The following is a 16,225-nucleotide window of genomic DNA, read 5'->3' as shown; positions in this document are numbered from 1 at the left end:
TTTTTTTTTGTGCAATAAATGACATTGTTCTGTGTCTTTGTGTGTTCCCATAGCCTGACTGGGTATTTGTGCTGGGAGAGCAGGCCCTGGATCTCTGTGTGCCCTCTTTCTCCCATGCTTCTTCCCACATCTTCATCCTGGGTGAGAGGAACATCTACTGTCTCCGTGACAATGGGCAGATCCATTTCATGAAGAAGCTGGAGTTCAACCCCAGCTGCTTCCTGCCATATGCCTCGGGTAACCCAGGACACCAGACAAAAAGTTGACACACTATAAAAGGATATTTCTCCTTCGCAGTCTTTATTGTAGTCTTTTTGTATTATTCTTATTCGTACTAGGAATAACAATATTCCTTGTAGGTTTTTGGCAGGATTTCTGCTGCAGCACTTATTTAGGCTGAATGTGTAATAATAATGATTTAACAAACATGTTAGACACAGAGAATTGAGAATAGGATGGAAAGTGATGGCTGCTGAGTTTCAAAAAAGCAAAGCAAACACCAGTCATGTTTCTCCGGACAAATCATAATGCAGAAACAAAACAATTTGTTTCCAGAAGAAGGTCCAAATTGTATATTTTTCTTCAAAGGTAGTGATTAGTTTTAGTTTTATAGAAAAACATGGACCTGTTGTCAGCATCACTTGTAACAAAGAGCAAAGGTTCACACGGCAAGCTAAGGGATAAGGCTTTTCTTTTCCCTTAGTTTTCATATTTTGCCAAAGCAGCAGAGGCAAAGTTCAGATGTGTTCAGCCTGGAGTGAGGTGAAACACAGAATCACAACATTCAGTATGCTTCAGTGCACCTGCCATAAGCAAACTTCCAAAAGACTAACTGGATAAAATACTAAAAAACAAAGCAACTGGAATGGCATACTGCCATGTGAATGGCTCACAGGAAGCTGCTTTTGGCAGAATGTGATGGAATAAACTGAATAGCTCTGCTACATAAATAAAACTGACTGCTGAACAATAGAGTTTATAGACATGTGCCAAAAGAAGAATGAATAGCACATATAATACAGAATCATACAGGTAATAAACTTTATTTTTGTCCAAAAATACTTTTTATATGTAGTGTATCTTTCTTTCTTTCTTTCTTTCTTTCTTTCTTTCTTTCTTTCTTTCTTTCTTTCTTTCTTTCTTTCTTTCTTTCTTTCTTTCTTTCTTTCTTTCATGGAAACTGAAGAGATAACTGCTCCTTTGTGAGTTAGGCTAAACCTCCATTTACCTTCAATTGTACTCTTAATGAACGGCTGAATAAGATGAATAGCATTTAAATAGTCACTAAGTATGATGGCAAATCTGTGTCTTACTTAATCTCTGGCTGCTGTCTGTTGCTAAATAACCACCACACATGATTTTTTTTTCTTGTTTTTTTTTTTTTTTTTAATTTAAAAAAGTTGAAAACTGCTCTCTGCTGTGTTGTGCAAGTACATTCAAGTGCTGGTTTTGAATCTAAACAATGAAACTTCAATGAAGCCAAGGAAAGCTTCAGTCAACAACTGAATAGTCCTCAGTTCAAGTGATTCGCTTTTTTTCTCCACATTGCTCATCAGTCAGAACCATTTTCGAACAGATTTAGCTAAATGCAGCATCTCAGTGATTAAGATGTGCATGCACTGAATTGCTTGGCATAACTGTTCCCATGTCCAACCTACAGCAACGATAAAACATAGCAGGAAATAACAAGCTTCAATAGTACCTTTTGTTGTCAGCAAGAAGTAATTTAAAGATATTTAGGTACGGGAGGATCCGTGATCACAGGATTCATTTTGTCATAATGAGTATGCAGCATATTGAAATCATAGGCGTTACTGTAGGTACACCCACGGGTACGTGTGTGTGTGTGTGTGTGTGTTTGTTAAACAGTAATGGGTTCCAGCTTTGAACACCTCTCCCTGACTTCACCTCTGATGGGGAAAAAAGAGAAAGAGGTGTACAGTGTGGTGATTATTAGCTGCATTTGAAAGGGCGTCACATCTGAGGCAAGAGGCTACTGCTTATCATGCACACAATGGACAGGATATGCTGTGGGTGGATGATAATTAGTTCTGTGTGTTAGCCTGGCTACAGATGTTGAATTGGTCTTAGAGAAGGAGGCGATGGAGGCCGACTCTGCTGTCATTTTTACTGAAAGCTTGCACCTGACTAAATGAATCGATTTTCTCCCCACACACACGTACTCACAAAGTTCCATTATTCAATAATTAGCAATTAGCGGCGCAATTGTATCAAATTGCAGCCTGATTGTGGTCATTTAGAATGAGTAATATGAGAACATACACAAAAAGAGGTGTGCATAAACACATTCTCACACACAGATGGTGAATTTATGAGTTTTAGTTCCATGCACAGTGGCCTATGGTCACGCATCCATTATTTGGGTTGATGTTGTGGTTGCCTAAGAAACCAGTATGACTCAGAAACCCTTTGATTCAAGTGCATAAAATCGATCTGTATCCAGAAACCATTTTCATAGCTTTGTTTCTGTTTTAAACCATAAGTTTCCGATAAAACTTGTTAATTGGACAAGAGTGCTTCCAAAAGCACTTCAATAAAGTATTGCTCTCCTTGTTTCTGTCCCATTAAGTTGCACTGGCAGCTGGGGACAGCTGTGATTTTTATATTAAAATTGTTAAGAAGAAAAAGGGTATGCCTTACCTGCGTGGTTATCGATTGCTGCTTAACTGTCACTTTCAACCCTAAGCAACACGAATTATATTAATGTAGTTAGCAGTACAGTTCTGTGTATAACCTCCTGAAAATGCAGCCAAAACAACGTCAAAAGTGCTTCTGCCCACTTTAATTTATGCAACAATGTACTATAGATCCATTTTTTAAAGTGTATTACGTTTGATATAAAATACTCTGACTCTATGGAGGAAGGATCCAGAATGGAGGCTTCGTTGACTGACTGCAAAAAGTGGCCATGATATCTGTTTTCAATTTTACAATTAAAATATCTCAGCTTTCAAAGTTCCCTCCAATGTCTACTCTGAATATTATTTAGATTATTTAAATTACTCTTGGAAATTGTCTATAAACTCAATCCCCAATGTGTCATTTCAACAAAAGCAACTTTTATTGGGACATGATTGCTGTCAACAGTCAAAACCACATAAAAATTCCCACATGACTGAGGGATGATGACAATTCCCAGGAGCATGACTGCTGTTGCAGACTTCACTCTCAAAAACAAACAAAGTCCACTCTAGAGTTTATTTTTAACAGTGTGATATTTAGTGACAGTCTAACTGCTGGAGCTGCCACCCAACAAGCAGCAAGGGCTTCTTTTATTATGCAGGGCCATTCAGTGGATTTCTATAGTGTATTCATAGTCTAGAGATTGGAGTAGATGAGGATAGGCAACAGTGCTCTCCTTAGCATTTCCTATTGCTTTCTTTCTGGCGCTCATCTTCACAGCTGCCTGCTCGACCAGTTCCCTCGTCCCCCCAGTCTACCTCTTTTATGCTGTTTGTATCTTATTTTGTCATTTAACTTTATCGGCTTCATTGCTTATATGAAGCCTTACAATCAAAGACCAGCTCCTGCATGATTTTTAATGATTCCTACTTCTAGGAACATGATATTCTAGGATCATGATAACATGGGTGACAGATTCATTCAGATAGGATCATGATGTGGCACCTATGATGCGGAGGCCAGAATGGATGTGGAGAGAGATGTCAGGATAAGGAAAAGGAGAAAGAAAAGAATGGGATGTGGAGATATCAGTGGGCCAGGAGGGTAAAAAAAAAGCCTAGAAAGGAAGGAGAACGAAGAACACCGGTTGGAAATTTTTATAATATGGTTGTAATTATAAGGCTGATGTGGAGACGAAAGGTGTGTATTTTGCTTTAATGTGGCACCAACACACTCTGTCATTTCGACCCCTGCACTGTGCCACCCTGCTGACCGCTGTTACTATATTATAACTTACGTATTCCACTGTGTGAGTATGTGTACCAGTGTGTGTGTGTGAGTGTAAGTCAGGTGTGTTTGTTTTGCGTGTGGCCGTCACCTCAGATCTCTCCTGGTGGTAACTGCGCCATTGGTGGGATTGGCTGGATGTGTGTGTGTGTGTGTGTGTGTGTGAGTGAAACATAAGTAGTAAAATGTAAGTAGTATTTATACTGAAGGTTTCAAGCCATGTGTCATGAAAGAAAGTGTATGTGGAACTTCAGTTGTATATACACCTATAAAAGGTTACCTTGTCTCAAAATGAAAAATCGAGATGACAAAATTTCTATATACAAACCAGACGTGAAAAGTGATTTTCTTTACTGTGGGAACTTCTTACAGGGCAATGCCACCCACCAGAGGAATTTATTACTATGCTGCATGGTAAAATTTGTGAATTGAAATTTGAGAATCTGACACAAAACTAGCAAACTAGTTTAGCTTTTCTCTAGCCTCTTTTTTTAGGTGATGGAGTCTGAACTTCTGAAAGCCAGTTTTATTTTATTTATTTTTAAAAATAAAATGCTGTGATATTTAAGGTCTGTTGTTTCTAATCTTCTTTTTGTGGTCGTGTTTAGTGACAGATGGCACTACAAACCTGTTGCTAGGTAATCACACCAACATGCTGCTGGTTTACCAGGATGTGACCTTGAAGTGGGCATCCCAGCTCTCCTTTATCCCCGTGGCTGTGCGTGTTGCCAACTTTTTGTGAGTATAACCTCCAGCAAATGAAGGAATCTGATGTTAGAATTTTCCTAGTTTAAAGATGACCATTCGAGGAATATAAAGATGAAGGCTAGCTTAGGACAGCTCAGTGCATGTAGTGTACACAGCAGTGATTATGCATGTAAACAAACACACACCTATAGCAAATATAATGTTGTGTTTATCAGCTTGTGAAATCCAGTGTGTAAACTACTCGACAATGTCTTCCAGCTGGCCAATCAGAGCGTAGTGGGGAGGGGCCAGCTATAGGCAATCCTTTGTCTTTTTCCAAACAACTCCAATCAAAGCCCAATTTGATACAATTACAATGCAAAACACAAACACGGTTGAAAAATGATGTGGTTTTTGGTTGTGTGTGTGTGCCTGTGTGTTTTAGATGCGGGAGATAGTGTGTGTCTGGGTAGCTGTTTGGTTTAGTTTGAGGCTGTGTTGTTTTAAAGCATTTGATAATCATCGGGTGATTTAGTGTGTTGGTGGGACACCGTGCAGAGTGTGGGATAGGAACACACAAAACAAAACCAATACACACAAAAATAACATATGATCACTTCAGCAGCTCATTCTGGCTAGCTCTATTTGATAGCAGTGCTCTGGGAGTTCTTGTGTTTTGGAGGCAGTATTGCATTTTATTGCCAACCCCAAATTAAATATTCTCACCATTTTGGGATCCTTCAAGTTTAACATGGACCAAATCTGAATCAGAACTGTGAAGACTCAGAACCTGATATATATTTATGTTAAAACTGATCTGAGAGGACCGTTATTAAATAGAATGTTAAGTTAATTCATAGAAATTGAATCCAGGCACCATCAGCAGTGTAACAGTTGTAACTTTGACACAAGCTACAATTGTTAAGATATCTCATGCATACTTGCTGTCACCTGTAATGATCATTTATGCAAATAGCCTCAAGAAGCATTTGTAGCACTCAAGAACTTTTAAAAAAGGGGGAAATGAACCAGACAAAAGTTTACCTTCAGTTGCTCCGATGGCAGCTGAACCTATTGCTCACTTTGATAAATATACTATGTGTTATTGTTGGTAGATAGTGCTCAGACTGGTGAACTTCCGCCTCTCTAAGATGCTCTTTTTATACACTCATGTTACTGACTGGTTGCCAGTTAAGCTAATTAGTTTCAAAATGTTCTCCTTGGTACTACTAACTTTTCCAGCCCTTTTTCGCCTCTGGCCCGCTTTGCTATGACATGTTGCTACCATCACATTACATCTTAAAACCATACACTTCTCATTATAAAGAATGTTTTTATATATTCTGTTGCGAATAAAATATGGGTTTATGAGATTTGCACTTCATTGCATTCTGTTTTTATTTACATTTTATAGACCTTCTTTGGAACTAGTGTTGTACACTACTACAATATTTTGAGAAATATTTTCAAACCTGGCAGCACGGTGGCACGGTGGTTAGCACTGTTGCCGCACAGCAAGAAGGTCCTGAGTTCAATTCCACCATCAGGCCGGGGTCTTTCTGTGTGGAGTTTGCAGGTTCTCCCCGTGTTTGCGTGGGTTCCCTCCGGGTACTCCGGCTTCCTCCCACCGTCCAAAGACATGCAGCTTGTGGGGATAGGTTAATTGGATAATCCAAATTGCCACTAGGTGTGAATGTGCGAGTGAATGTGAGTGCGAATGGTTGTCTGTCCCTGTGTGTTGGCCCTGCGACAGACTGGCGACCTGTCCAGGGTGTACCCTGCCTCTCGCCCTGTGACAGCTGGGATAGGCTCCAGCGCCCCCCCGCGACCCTGAAAAGGATAAGCGGAAGCGAATGGATGGATGGATGGATTTTCAAACCTTGATTTGTGCAAGGTAATAAGACACTGGAACGAAAAGTGTACACAGTGCCACATTTTTTATTACTTTTTTTTAAAAGATTGAAATAAATTCTGGCAACATAGTTTTGTATTGTCACATATCTTGTATGTATGTATTACCTAACACTGCTGGTAGATTATGTGAGTTCCTTTAGTTGATGCGTACGCAACAATCTTTCTCTCAGTTGAACTTTGAGCTATTATTCAGCATGGTCTGTGTGTGTGTGTCTGTGGGCTTTAAATAAATGTGAGAACCATCACTTTTATGAATGCGTTTCTGTAGCATTTGGTCATGGCTCTATGAATATAAATTTTTCTGTGTACGTGTGTGCCCGTGCGTGTGCGTGACAGTGTTTCCGCAGCAGTAAAGTGAAAGTTTTATGCCCCCTCAGACGCCCTCCTGTGCAGGTGTGGAGCCGGCTGCTGCTCTTGACCTGAACCCCCTCATGTGTGGGTCTGAGTGTATGTGTTATCGTCTCACTGGACTGGAACAGAAAACACACACATACACACACAACACATCTGCAACCAGTTAGCACACACACAGTTAAAACACATTATTGCATCACTCAGCATTTCTTCATGCTCTCCCTCGTTTAATCTGGTTTCATATTATAAATTAGTTCTGAACTTTATATTCAGCTTTTTCTAAAAGGATTAAATAAGCATTTAGCTTACTTGTTTTAAAGGAGCAAATAACTAATTTTGAACTACAGTAGACCTTTTTGGCAGACGTTCTTGACTAACGACCAATAGCACACTAGGAAAAAGTTAACTTTCCTCTTCTCTGCTCTTCTCAGGGATGTGAAGGGAGTCGTGGTCAGTCTGAGTTCAGATGGTCAACTTCTGTGCTCTTACATGGGTACAGATCCCTCTTTCTTTTCAACTCCGAAGGTGGATGCCAGGGAGGCTGACTACGAGCAGGTGGAAGCTGAGATGAAGAAACTGCAGAAATTCATCCGAGAAGCCACCAGGACTCAGGGTAGGAGACTGCTGGAAGCATAATACACATTTTCTAATTATCATAAAACCAAAATATGCCCTTAAGAGCCAACTTTTGATCCTTCTTGTCTGATCCTAGGTTTATCTAATCATATTGTCATTCGTAAGTGACTCTTTCTTTGAATCAATTGACTGTCTACATTCACTTTAAAGTTGGTAAAATTTCCCATTGGAGTATCTGAGCAGCAAGTATCTGATATTTTTACTCCTTAAGGTGACCTTTTATGTCCATTTTTAGCTCCATATTTGAAATCCTGGACTCTGCTAGAGTGGCTTTGCTTGATTTACAGTTCAAAATGATTCACAGTTCCATTTTTTTAAATCTTAGACTAAGATCTGGTCCAGTCGCTAAGAATGAATTTTTTTTTTACTGAAAAAATCCACCTTAGTTTCACTTGATATTTGTCACCTGGTTGTCAACACCCCACCTGCAGTGCATCCATACCTCACCAGTTGGGTTTGCCTCACAGTTCGACAACCACTGGTTTAAGCTAACTGCCTTCTGAATGGGAAACAGAAGCCTTGGAAAGAGGTGGGAGGGGCTGCTGTGCTCATAGCCAGGTCTATGTAAGAGAGTGAGAGAGTATGAGATGACCATAATTAAGAAATTACCTTTTTTGACATCTAACAGGTCCAGGAGGTTTAGAGCAGTCTGAGGCTTCTGGCTCTTGTACATACACTGACCTCATTATTTGAGACTGGCCATGTTTAATATGAGCATCAATGACTGTAACAGTGTGTGTGTGTGTGTATATATAAAATAAATTTAAGACTGCCACACAAGGTTTAATTTAAACTGCCTTTAACAACAAGTCAATGTGAATTTTATCTTTTGTCCTCTCTGTATGCTGGTTGATTTGTTTGCAAACTGACCAAGTATCATGCCTTCTTTCAAAATGTGGTGAAATGCTATATTGACTAATAAACACATCGGTTCAGTGTTTTGAGATTAAACTGTTGGTATTTCAGACATTTTGCCCAAAACCGATAGTGAGGATGACCTGTGCATTACTACCACTGTTTCCTCCAGCATGGACAACCCATCGGTAAACAAACACAAAACACACATAAAAAAACAAATTCACATTCGCACATTTAGATGCATATGCAATAATAAACATAGAAAGTCATATTTCCCTTTTAATATCTGTCCATAGCAAGCCCTGATCCACGATATCAATGGTCTGCCTGTCCCCTCGGTGACCGTACAGGTGAACCTTTAAAATCATTGTTTCTTCTCTCACTTTGTGTGTCAGAATTCTATCTGCCCTTTACCAGTATCCTTTCTACATCTAACATCATCATTTTTTTTTTTCAGGTGAAGGTGAAAGCCAGTAGTGTGGTGAAGTCATCTAAGCTGAGCATTGGTGTCCAGCCTCCTCTGGCAGTTACTCAGGAGCAGTTTGTCCTTGAGGCCATGGGTCAGTTAATTGTAGCTGTAGTCTTTATATGCGAGTTATGATTGGGCGTCTGTCTATGTGTATGCCTGTAAAACCTTTTCTTCTTCTTTTTCCTATTGTTGGTTCCAATTATCTGACATTCTGATCTGTTTCTGGGATTTCTGCCTTTGTCCATGTTTTTCCACTGGAGACAGTGGCATTGACAAATAGACAGGTTTAGCTAAAGGTGGTAGATTTGAAAATCCAAAGGTTTTCATTGGGAATGACCAAAATGGACAGATTAAGAATGATCGTGTCAGAAGGGCAGTTCAGGTTGGGTGCTTGAAATGCTTGAAATGCTTGAAAATTGTGTGAAAGTAACTTTTTCTAATTTGTGTGAACTAGTTCCTTTAAATCATGATTGTCCTGATGGAAAACTTATGAAACAGAATGCCAGCACTAAAGAAAAACCTGACAAATATTACAGAAAGGAATACATGTTTAATAGCAAATCTGACATATAACCTTTAGCAGTAATTAGTACCTTTTTCTTCTTGAGGAGACGTGCAGTGTTGGCGAAATGCACAAAATTAAAGAAGTGCCAAGGAAAGAATGTAAGGGTGTATCGTAGGGGAATACAATGACTGCATTTTTATGGAAAATCTAAGCAGCTGGTTTGGTGTATGATCTTTCATCATCCAGTGTCATCAATCACTTTTTGTTCTTTTGCAGCCTCAGTCCATCTCTGAATCATTTGAGGGCACACCCACACACACACACACACACACACACACACACACACACACACACACACACAAATTTTATCCAATCCTCCTCCTTTTACAGATGAATGTGTTGGCCTCGACTGGGTGAGAGGTGTGTGTTTATTTTCTCAGCTCTTATCAGTCAGTTTTAGTCTTATGTGTTCTCTAGTCTAGCTGCTGGCCACTGAGCGCAGACAGCGGTAACTTTGAAATGAATTGCCCAGACACTGCACACACATAGCCTACGAACCCCAAACAGTGATATCTTCTGTCGGCTCATTAAAAGAACATTATTCATCCTGTAATACAATGTTCATCCATCCATCCACTTTGAGCTGTCTGTATGTCCTCTGTTTTGTTATGTTAGATTTTTTTTAACATGTACTCTGTGTGCATAATGTAAAGCAGTTGGAGGGAGTTTTTTTTATCAGAACGTCCTTATAGTGCGATGAGAACATACTTTTTAAAAATGTGTGGGCCTATTGGGAGTTAAACCTCTAACCCTGTTGGTGTCGGTGCTTTGCGCTGCCTGTTAGTCTACATATGGAGTGGGACTCTTAATCTTAGCAGCGTTCAGTCACGCCTACAGATTGCTAGTAGTTTGAACCAGTGGTTTCTTCTGCTGCATTTATATATCTGTTTAATTTTCCTTTAAGAGGCTTAATTATAAGCTTCCCAAGACAATAAAAACAATACAAGTGAGTAATAAGTTTCTTACTATTAGTAGGAGTCGGATCAGTAGGAGTTTGTGCAACTGTTTTTTTTCTCAGGCTAGATGTTTCTTTATAAACCAACAACCACAAGAAAGGCCAGTCTTTCAACCTCTCTGTTCTTGTCACTCTCTTCTGTGGTATCGAGATCATATTTCTAAGTAGCTGCATATGAGCATCTGTCCAGATTCTTGCTATTGTGGTTACACAAAGCTTTCCAAGCATTTAGATGTTATTTGTCTTCATGCCACCCAGAGTCTTTTTGTGTTATGGCTCTTTTAGACTGTCCACCAGAGTTTTAAAAATGTGTCACTTTTCAAAAACACAGAACATCAGAATATGTCTTCACGCTAAGACAGCTTAGGAAAAATCTTTTAAAATCTGCTATCAGACTCAAAATTGGACTCCATTCCACATACAAAAGTGCTGTCCATATTTTGCATTTAGCAATCTGCAACTGAGTGAAGAATAAAGTCAGGAGTGACATTATTATAGCATGGACCCAGTAATTTCCTGCTGTAAATGGTGCTAAAATGAGCATTGTTGTCAATGGAATCAAAGTCTAAGTCATTTAAATAATGAGAAGCATCTTACTTGTTTTGTTTTTTTTTAAAAAGCACAGAAAAAAAGCCACGATTCATTGATATGACGCAGATGGCATGCAGTATCAACACGGATGGTGTGTCTCTGAAGAATTCTTGTGTGTGAAAACAAACTTTTAGGAACGAATTCTGTAACTGACTCGTGTGCCAAATTTAACAACACCCAAAATGCAGCCTTCAATAAGCTGCTCCAAGCAAAAAAGCAGCTTTATCATGGCACTTTTATCTCATTCCAGAAAGGTAACTGAGGTTATTGCCTCACTTTGTAGCTTGGTTAGTTGGCATTTTGCAGTTTAAAGTTTTGTACAAACAAAACACTGTCAAGTTGTCTTGTGATTTACAGAACTGTCCCTGTGAGGGTGTAAATCTCACTAGAGATGTGGTCATATGTCAAATGACGCACAACAGGTTGTGCAAGTTATTGTGGATGGTGTTGGCTGTCATTTTCCGAACCTATGCACACAGGCACAGAAGCTGGTTTATTTCCAGAACATGGTTCTTTTTAACTTTAAGACTGGTCTCGGCTTTTGCCGAAACAGTCATCCATCACAGAGGAGTATTCCCCGAGTTTTTTGAGAAGGACCAGAATGGACTGTGAATTTATGATTTCAAGATGTGAACAGTATTCTCAGGCGGTTTGAACACCATCCATTTATTCTGAGCTCTGACTCAAAGTGACCACTGGTTTACCATGATTCATAAAGTGTCATGCAGAAATGTAATGCATTTTACCACAGGCATTCTTATCTCTACATATACTACACATGACCCATCCAGCTGTTAATGAAACCATGATGCACTTTTTGAACAACAGTTTCTATTAAATTCTTGTGTCAGCGTTCATTAATATTGATCCCTTTTCATATGTCTTGTATTTCATAATATTTGCCATATTTTATGCTGCACGTTTAATTCCGCCTTTTTCTATTTTTCTATCAGTTTTAATCCAGACTTTCTCCATATGTATATTTTTACCACTAATGCTACAGTGCTAGAAGTGTATATTATGTATGTCAGCAGTATCCTCATTTGGAAATCTCCAATCATTAATTAATTTTTTTTTCACATTTTTTTTACTGCTCCATCCTAACTTATTCAAGATGCAGTTCGAGAAAATAATATGTATATAAGATTCCAGGTGGACCACATTTGCTCAATTCTCACCAGCCACTTTTGTACACCTATTTTACTGCTTGTTAACACAAATATTTAGTCAGTCAATCACATGAGAGCAACTTAATATACTGAGGAATGTAGACCTGTTGAGGTTTAAACCAAGTATCAGAATTGGGAAGAAAGTTGGATTAAGGAGCTTTGGATGTAACATGGTTGCTGGTGACAGATGGGCTGGTCTCAGTATTTCACAAACTTCTTGAATTTTCCTGCACAACCATCTCCAGGGTTTAAAGAGGATGTTCTAAAAAGAGAAAATATCCAGTGAGAATCACTTCTCTGCACAGAAATACAGAGATGGGAATGGCCAGTCATCTTCGGAACTGACAGGAAGGCAGCACTAATTTAAAAAAAAAACTTTCAGTGCAACCGAGATATGCTAAAGAGCCTCTCTGAATGCACAACATGTTAAAGCAGATAGACTGCAGCAGCAGAAGACCACACCAGTTGCCTATTTTGTCAGGTAAGAACAGAAAACTGAGGCTACGGTTCACATAGGGTCACCAAAACTGAACATAAGAAGATTGGAAAAACATTGCGTAGTCCAGTTGCGGTTTCTGCTATGTACTTTAATGGTCGGGTCGGGTCAGAATTTGGTGTAAGCAACATGGATTGATCCCGCCTTGCATCAATGGTTTTCTGGTGGTTTGTGCAACATTTTCTTGTCACCCTTTGGCACCCTGAACATTGTTTAAGTACCACAGCTTACTTGAGTATTGTTGCTGACTGAAATATGCCATATTCCATAGTTTCTTTACATTAGAGGACTTTTCTTGTGTTAATAACTCTTTTAGACATTCTGCTTGTCATGGTTCTGGGTCATTTGACATAGCATTTTGAGTTTCATGTGTTTTTTGTGTCATTTTGTATTATATTATGATTCAGGTTCATTTAGTAGTCTTGAATTTATTCCATTTTTTGAGTTTCTTATGTTTCCTGTTTGGTTCCTTTCCTCTCAGGTTCCTCTTGTGTCTTTGTCCTGTGTCCTTCTTGTTTCCCTTTTCTGTTCCCATGTTCCCCTCCATGTGTTCATCCCATGGCTCTCCTGTCTGTCATGTTTATTCATGTTTTACCAGCCTGTCATGTGTCCCCCTCTTGCTCTCTTGTCCCCCCTCACACCCTCTCTCTTCCTCTCTCTTGTGTCCCCTCACTCGTCTGCCTTTCCTCCACTCGTCCCGTGTTGCGATCTCCCTCACGGCTGTGTGTTTCTCCGTGCATTCAGTTCCCAAGTTTCTCCTGGTTTAGTTTGTATTATCCCCGTCCAGCACTGCTTGAATCAAGTTTAAATCAACACGCATTTTTTAAAACAGTTTTGAGTTTTTACATTTAGTACATTTTCTTGTTAGTATTTTTGATTAAATTTAATTTTAAATGATTTGTGAATGACTACATTTCTGTTTTTAATTTTTAACTTCTTTGGAAACAAGGTTGTGCAATGAACCACATAATCAGTGGCTGACTTTTACAAGATGGTTTTAGACCCTTTGATTGGACCGGTCAACATATTGCTGCAATTGAATAACACACTGCAAGTATGCAAAGGTCATGAACGACTTCTTATTTAAAGCTTCCCAAGTCGTGAATTAACAAACTAAAAGCTTAAGAATAAGTTGGTTGGATAAATACTTCCATGTCTGAACAGACAATAAAATGTTTGCCCCCCCAAAAAATCCAACAAAATCAAAAGCAACTTTATTGGACATGAAGCCAAAACAGCTTAAAAAAAATCCAGGCTCATCTGGATGGTTTGCTTGTTCTGTTTTTTTCTTCTTGGCAGCTGTTTTGAAGTTTTCACCGTTTATATGGAAGATCAGAAGCTCTGATCAGAAGCTCTGACTCACTGCGCTGTCACGTTTACACCACTAAAGAGATGCTTTGTTTACATGAGTTTAGGTAGCGGTCAGACGGGTCAGATTCAGAAGCCCGCAGTCAAGCACATAGGCACACATACTGTCACAGACCTCATTTCAGCACTCACACATGCATAACCATGGATGCATGCACGTGCCACACAGTGCACTGTTCAAATATAGACACACACACACACAATCAAAGTAAAGTAGCTGTGTGTGTGTTTATGTCACGCTCTTTTGTTTTCCTGCACACAGAAATCTGGCGCTGGCTTTCAGTAGTCATTCAGCAGTTCTCTGCTGCGAAACATGAGAGGTACTACACACACACAAACACATTGCATACAATCGTGTTTCCATAGCTGCAGAGGACATTACATGACTTACATTACACTTCCTGAAGTCTTACCCTAACCATCACCATCACCACTGCTTGCTTATGTACACACAGTGTATATATATATACACTTTGTGTCATTCTTTTTCCTTTCTTAACTCCCTTCTCTGCCTCTCGCTGGCCTGCTCTGGGCCAGCCTGGCGTGTATCAGGACTGCAAGAGCTGAACCACTTCTGCTGACCCTCAGTGGTCAGATTTGGCCCTAAGGCGAGTGCTTTACATTGGTTAAAGTCCTGAAAATAAGGAAAAATAGATTAATGGAAGCTTTGTGAGTTGTAATGAATACCAGGACATGACTTAAAGGAGCTGGATCCCAGTCACATAGCCAGAGTTTACTCTGTGATTTGTCCAGAAAATTGCACCCTGCTTTATGGATTGCAGGGGAAGTGGCTGCTGAGCTGTAGATGGAATAGCGCCTGGTGTAAACAGTGCACCATGTACACAGAAATAAATCATTTTGACTATCACTATTAAAAATACAATGCTGTAAAAAATACTTTCTATTACCCGGAAATGTTTAATTAACTTTACTGCTTTATTGTTGAGGTACAAACAGGTAGCTTTGAGTTAGACTTCTGGACTTAATGCACCCAAGTTGGGGCTTTTGTTTCTGTTTTTTTGGGGGGGGTTTTTTTCAGCTCTTTAAATTGGTCTCCTGTTTTTAGTCAGAGCTTCAGTCAGAGCTTTGTTGCTGAGATTAATAAATGCCATGTCATCTTCCCATGTCAGAAGCAGAAACAAATAACCACAGAAACAGCAAGTTTGGATGAGACTGGTGCAGCAATAAAGGTTGCTGTAGCTGAATTTCAGAAATAACGACTCTTAAATCCCATTTCTAAATCTGCTGTCATGATACACATTAACCGTTCCCATCAACTGCTGACAATCCCTTGTTAACGGGACAGATGTGTCACTTGGTTTTGATTTGTTGGGATAAAATAAAAACAAAATGTACAGATGCCCTTAAAGTAAAAAAACTGTTTTCCTCCAATGAGGATGTCCTGACTTTACTGCAAAAATGAAGCCAATTTTAAGGAGCAAAGGTTTTCGTAATGGTCATCATTCAACTAAAACTGAAATCCCCTGATCTAAGATGAGCACGTGTAGTTCCAGTCTATTTTATTTAGTGTTTTAGCAACTACATCTAGAACTTTAGAGAACTTTATTTCTCAGTTATGTACAGTACAAGTCCCCTGCTTCTCTTTTTTCTCTTGTTCTTTTCATGACTCATTTTGACCATTTTTGCATAAAAGAAACAAAGCCAGAGGGAAAAACAGCTACAAATACAAGTGACGAAGGAGCAGGTGTTATAAGAAAATGTGGCTGCAATTTTGAGGAACACTAGCAACACTAAAAACAATAACAGTGTTGGGGACGACACCTCGCGTGTCTGCCTTTCATCACTTTTCTTTTTTTGTGTCCTCCTTTATTATTTCCCTACAGTGCAACATGCAAGGTTTGTCTTTGCTCAGATGTAAACATGCAAACATCGCATGCACTTTCTCAAATCTTTGGCATACGGGATTCGTCTCCGTGGAAACAGTATGTTTTTTTTTTCCTGCTACAGCTGTTGCGTATCTGTTTGTGTGCTAGCTGCCGCCCCATGTGTCTTTGATTCTCTAGCTCAGTTTGCGTCCACGCTTGTTTGCAAGAGTGTGTGTTCACTGTAAGTGCAAGTGTCAACACAAGTTTATTTCCAAACTTTTTTGCTGAGATTTGTCACACAGTGCTTTACTGCAAATAAAGAACGACCAGTGGTGATGCATGTGTGCGTGCGCGCGCACAAACAAACATGCATGAGGACCGGTTGTGCAAAGAGGAGGGGAGGTAGC

At 39.4% G+C, this 16,225-nt stretch overlaps 1 protein-coding gene across 5 annotated transcripts in view; it reads left to right on the top strand.

Annotated features, from left to right (window-relative positions):
* bbs9 (Bardet-Biedl syndrome 9) overlaps positions 1-16,225 on the top strand; it is a 171,581-nt gene that overhangs the window by 20,232 nt on the left and 135,124 nt on the right. For all 5 annotated transcript variants that reach the window (XM_080308476.1, XM_026183621.2, XM_026183622.2 and 2 more), the window contains exons 8-13: positions 54-237; positions 4,539-4,668; positions 7,317-7,498; positions 8,488-8,564; positions 8,676-8,729; positions 8,837-8,939. In XM_080308476.1, coding sequence (XP_080164602.1) covers positions 54-237; positions 4,539-4,668; positions 7,317-7,498; positions 8,488-8,564; positions 8,676-8,729; positions 8,837-8,939 — 730 coding nt within the window. The remainder of the gene's footprint in view (positions 1-53; positions 238-4,538; positions 4,669-7,316; positions 7,499-8,487; positions 8,565-8,675; positions 8,730-8,836; positions 8,940-16,225) is intronic.

This window comes from Astatotilapia calliptera, chromosome 11, assembly GCF_964374335.1.
Source record: "Astatotilapia calliptera chromosome 11, fAstCal68.1, whole genome shotgun sequence".
In the NCBI taxonomy this organism is placed as follows: Eukaryota; Metazoa; Chordata; class Actinopteri; order Cichliformes; family Cichlidae; genus Astatotilapia; species Astatotilapia calliptera.
This window is presented reverse-complemented; position numbering and strand designations above follow the sequence as displayed.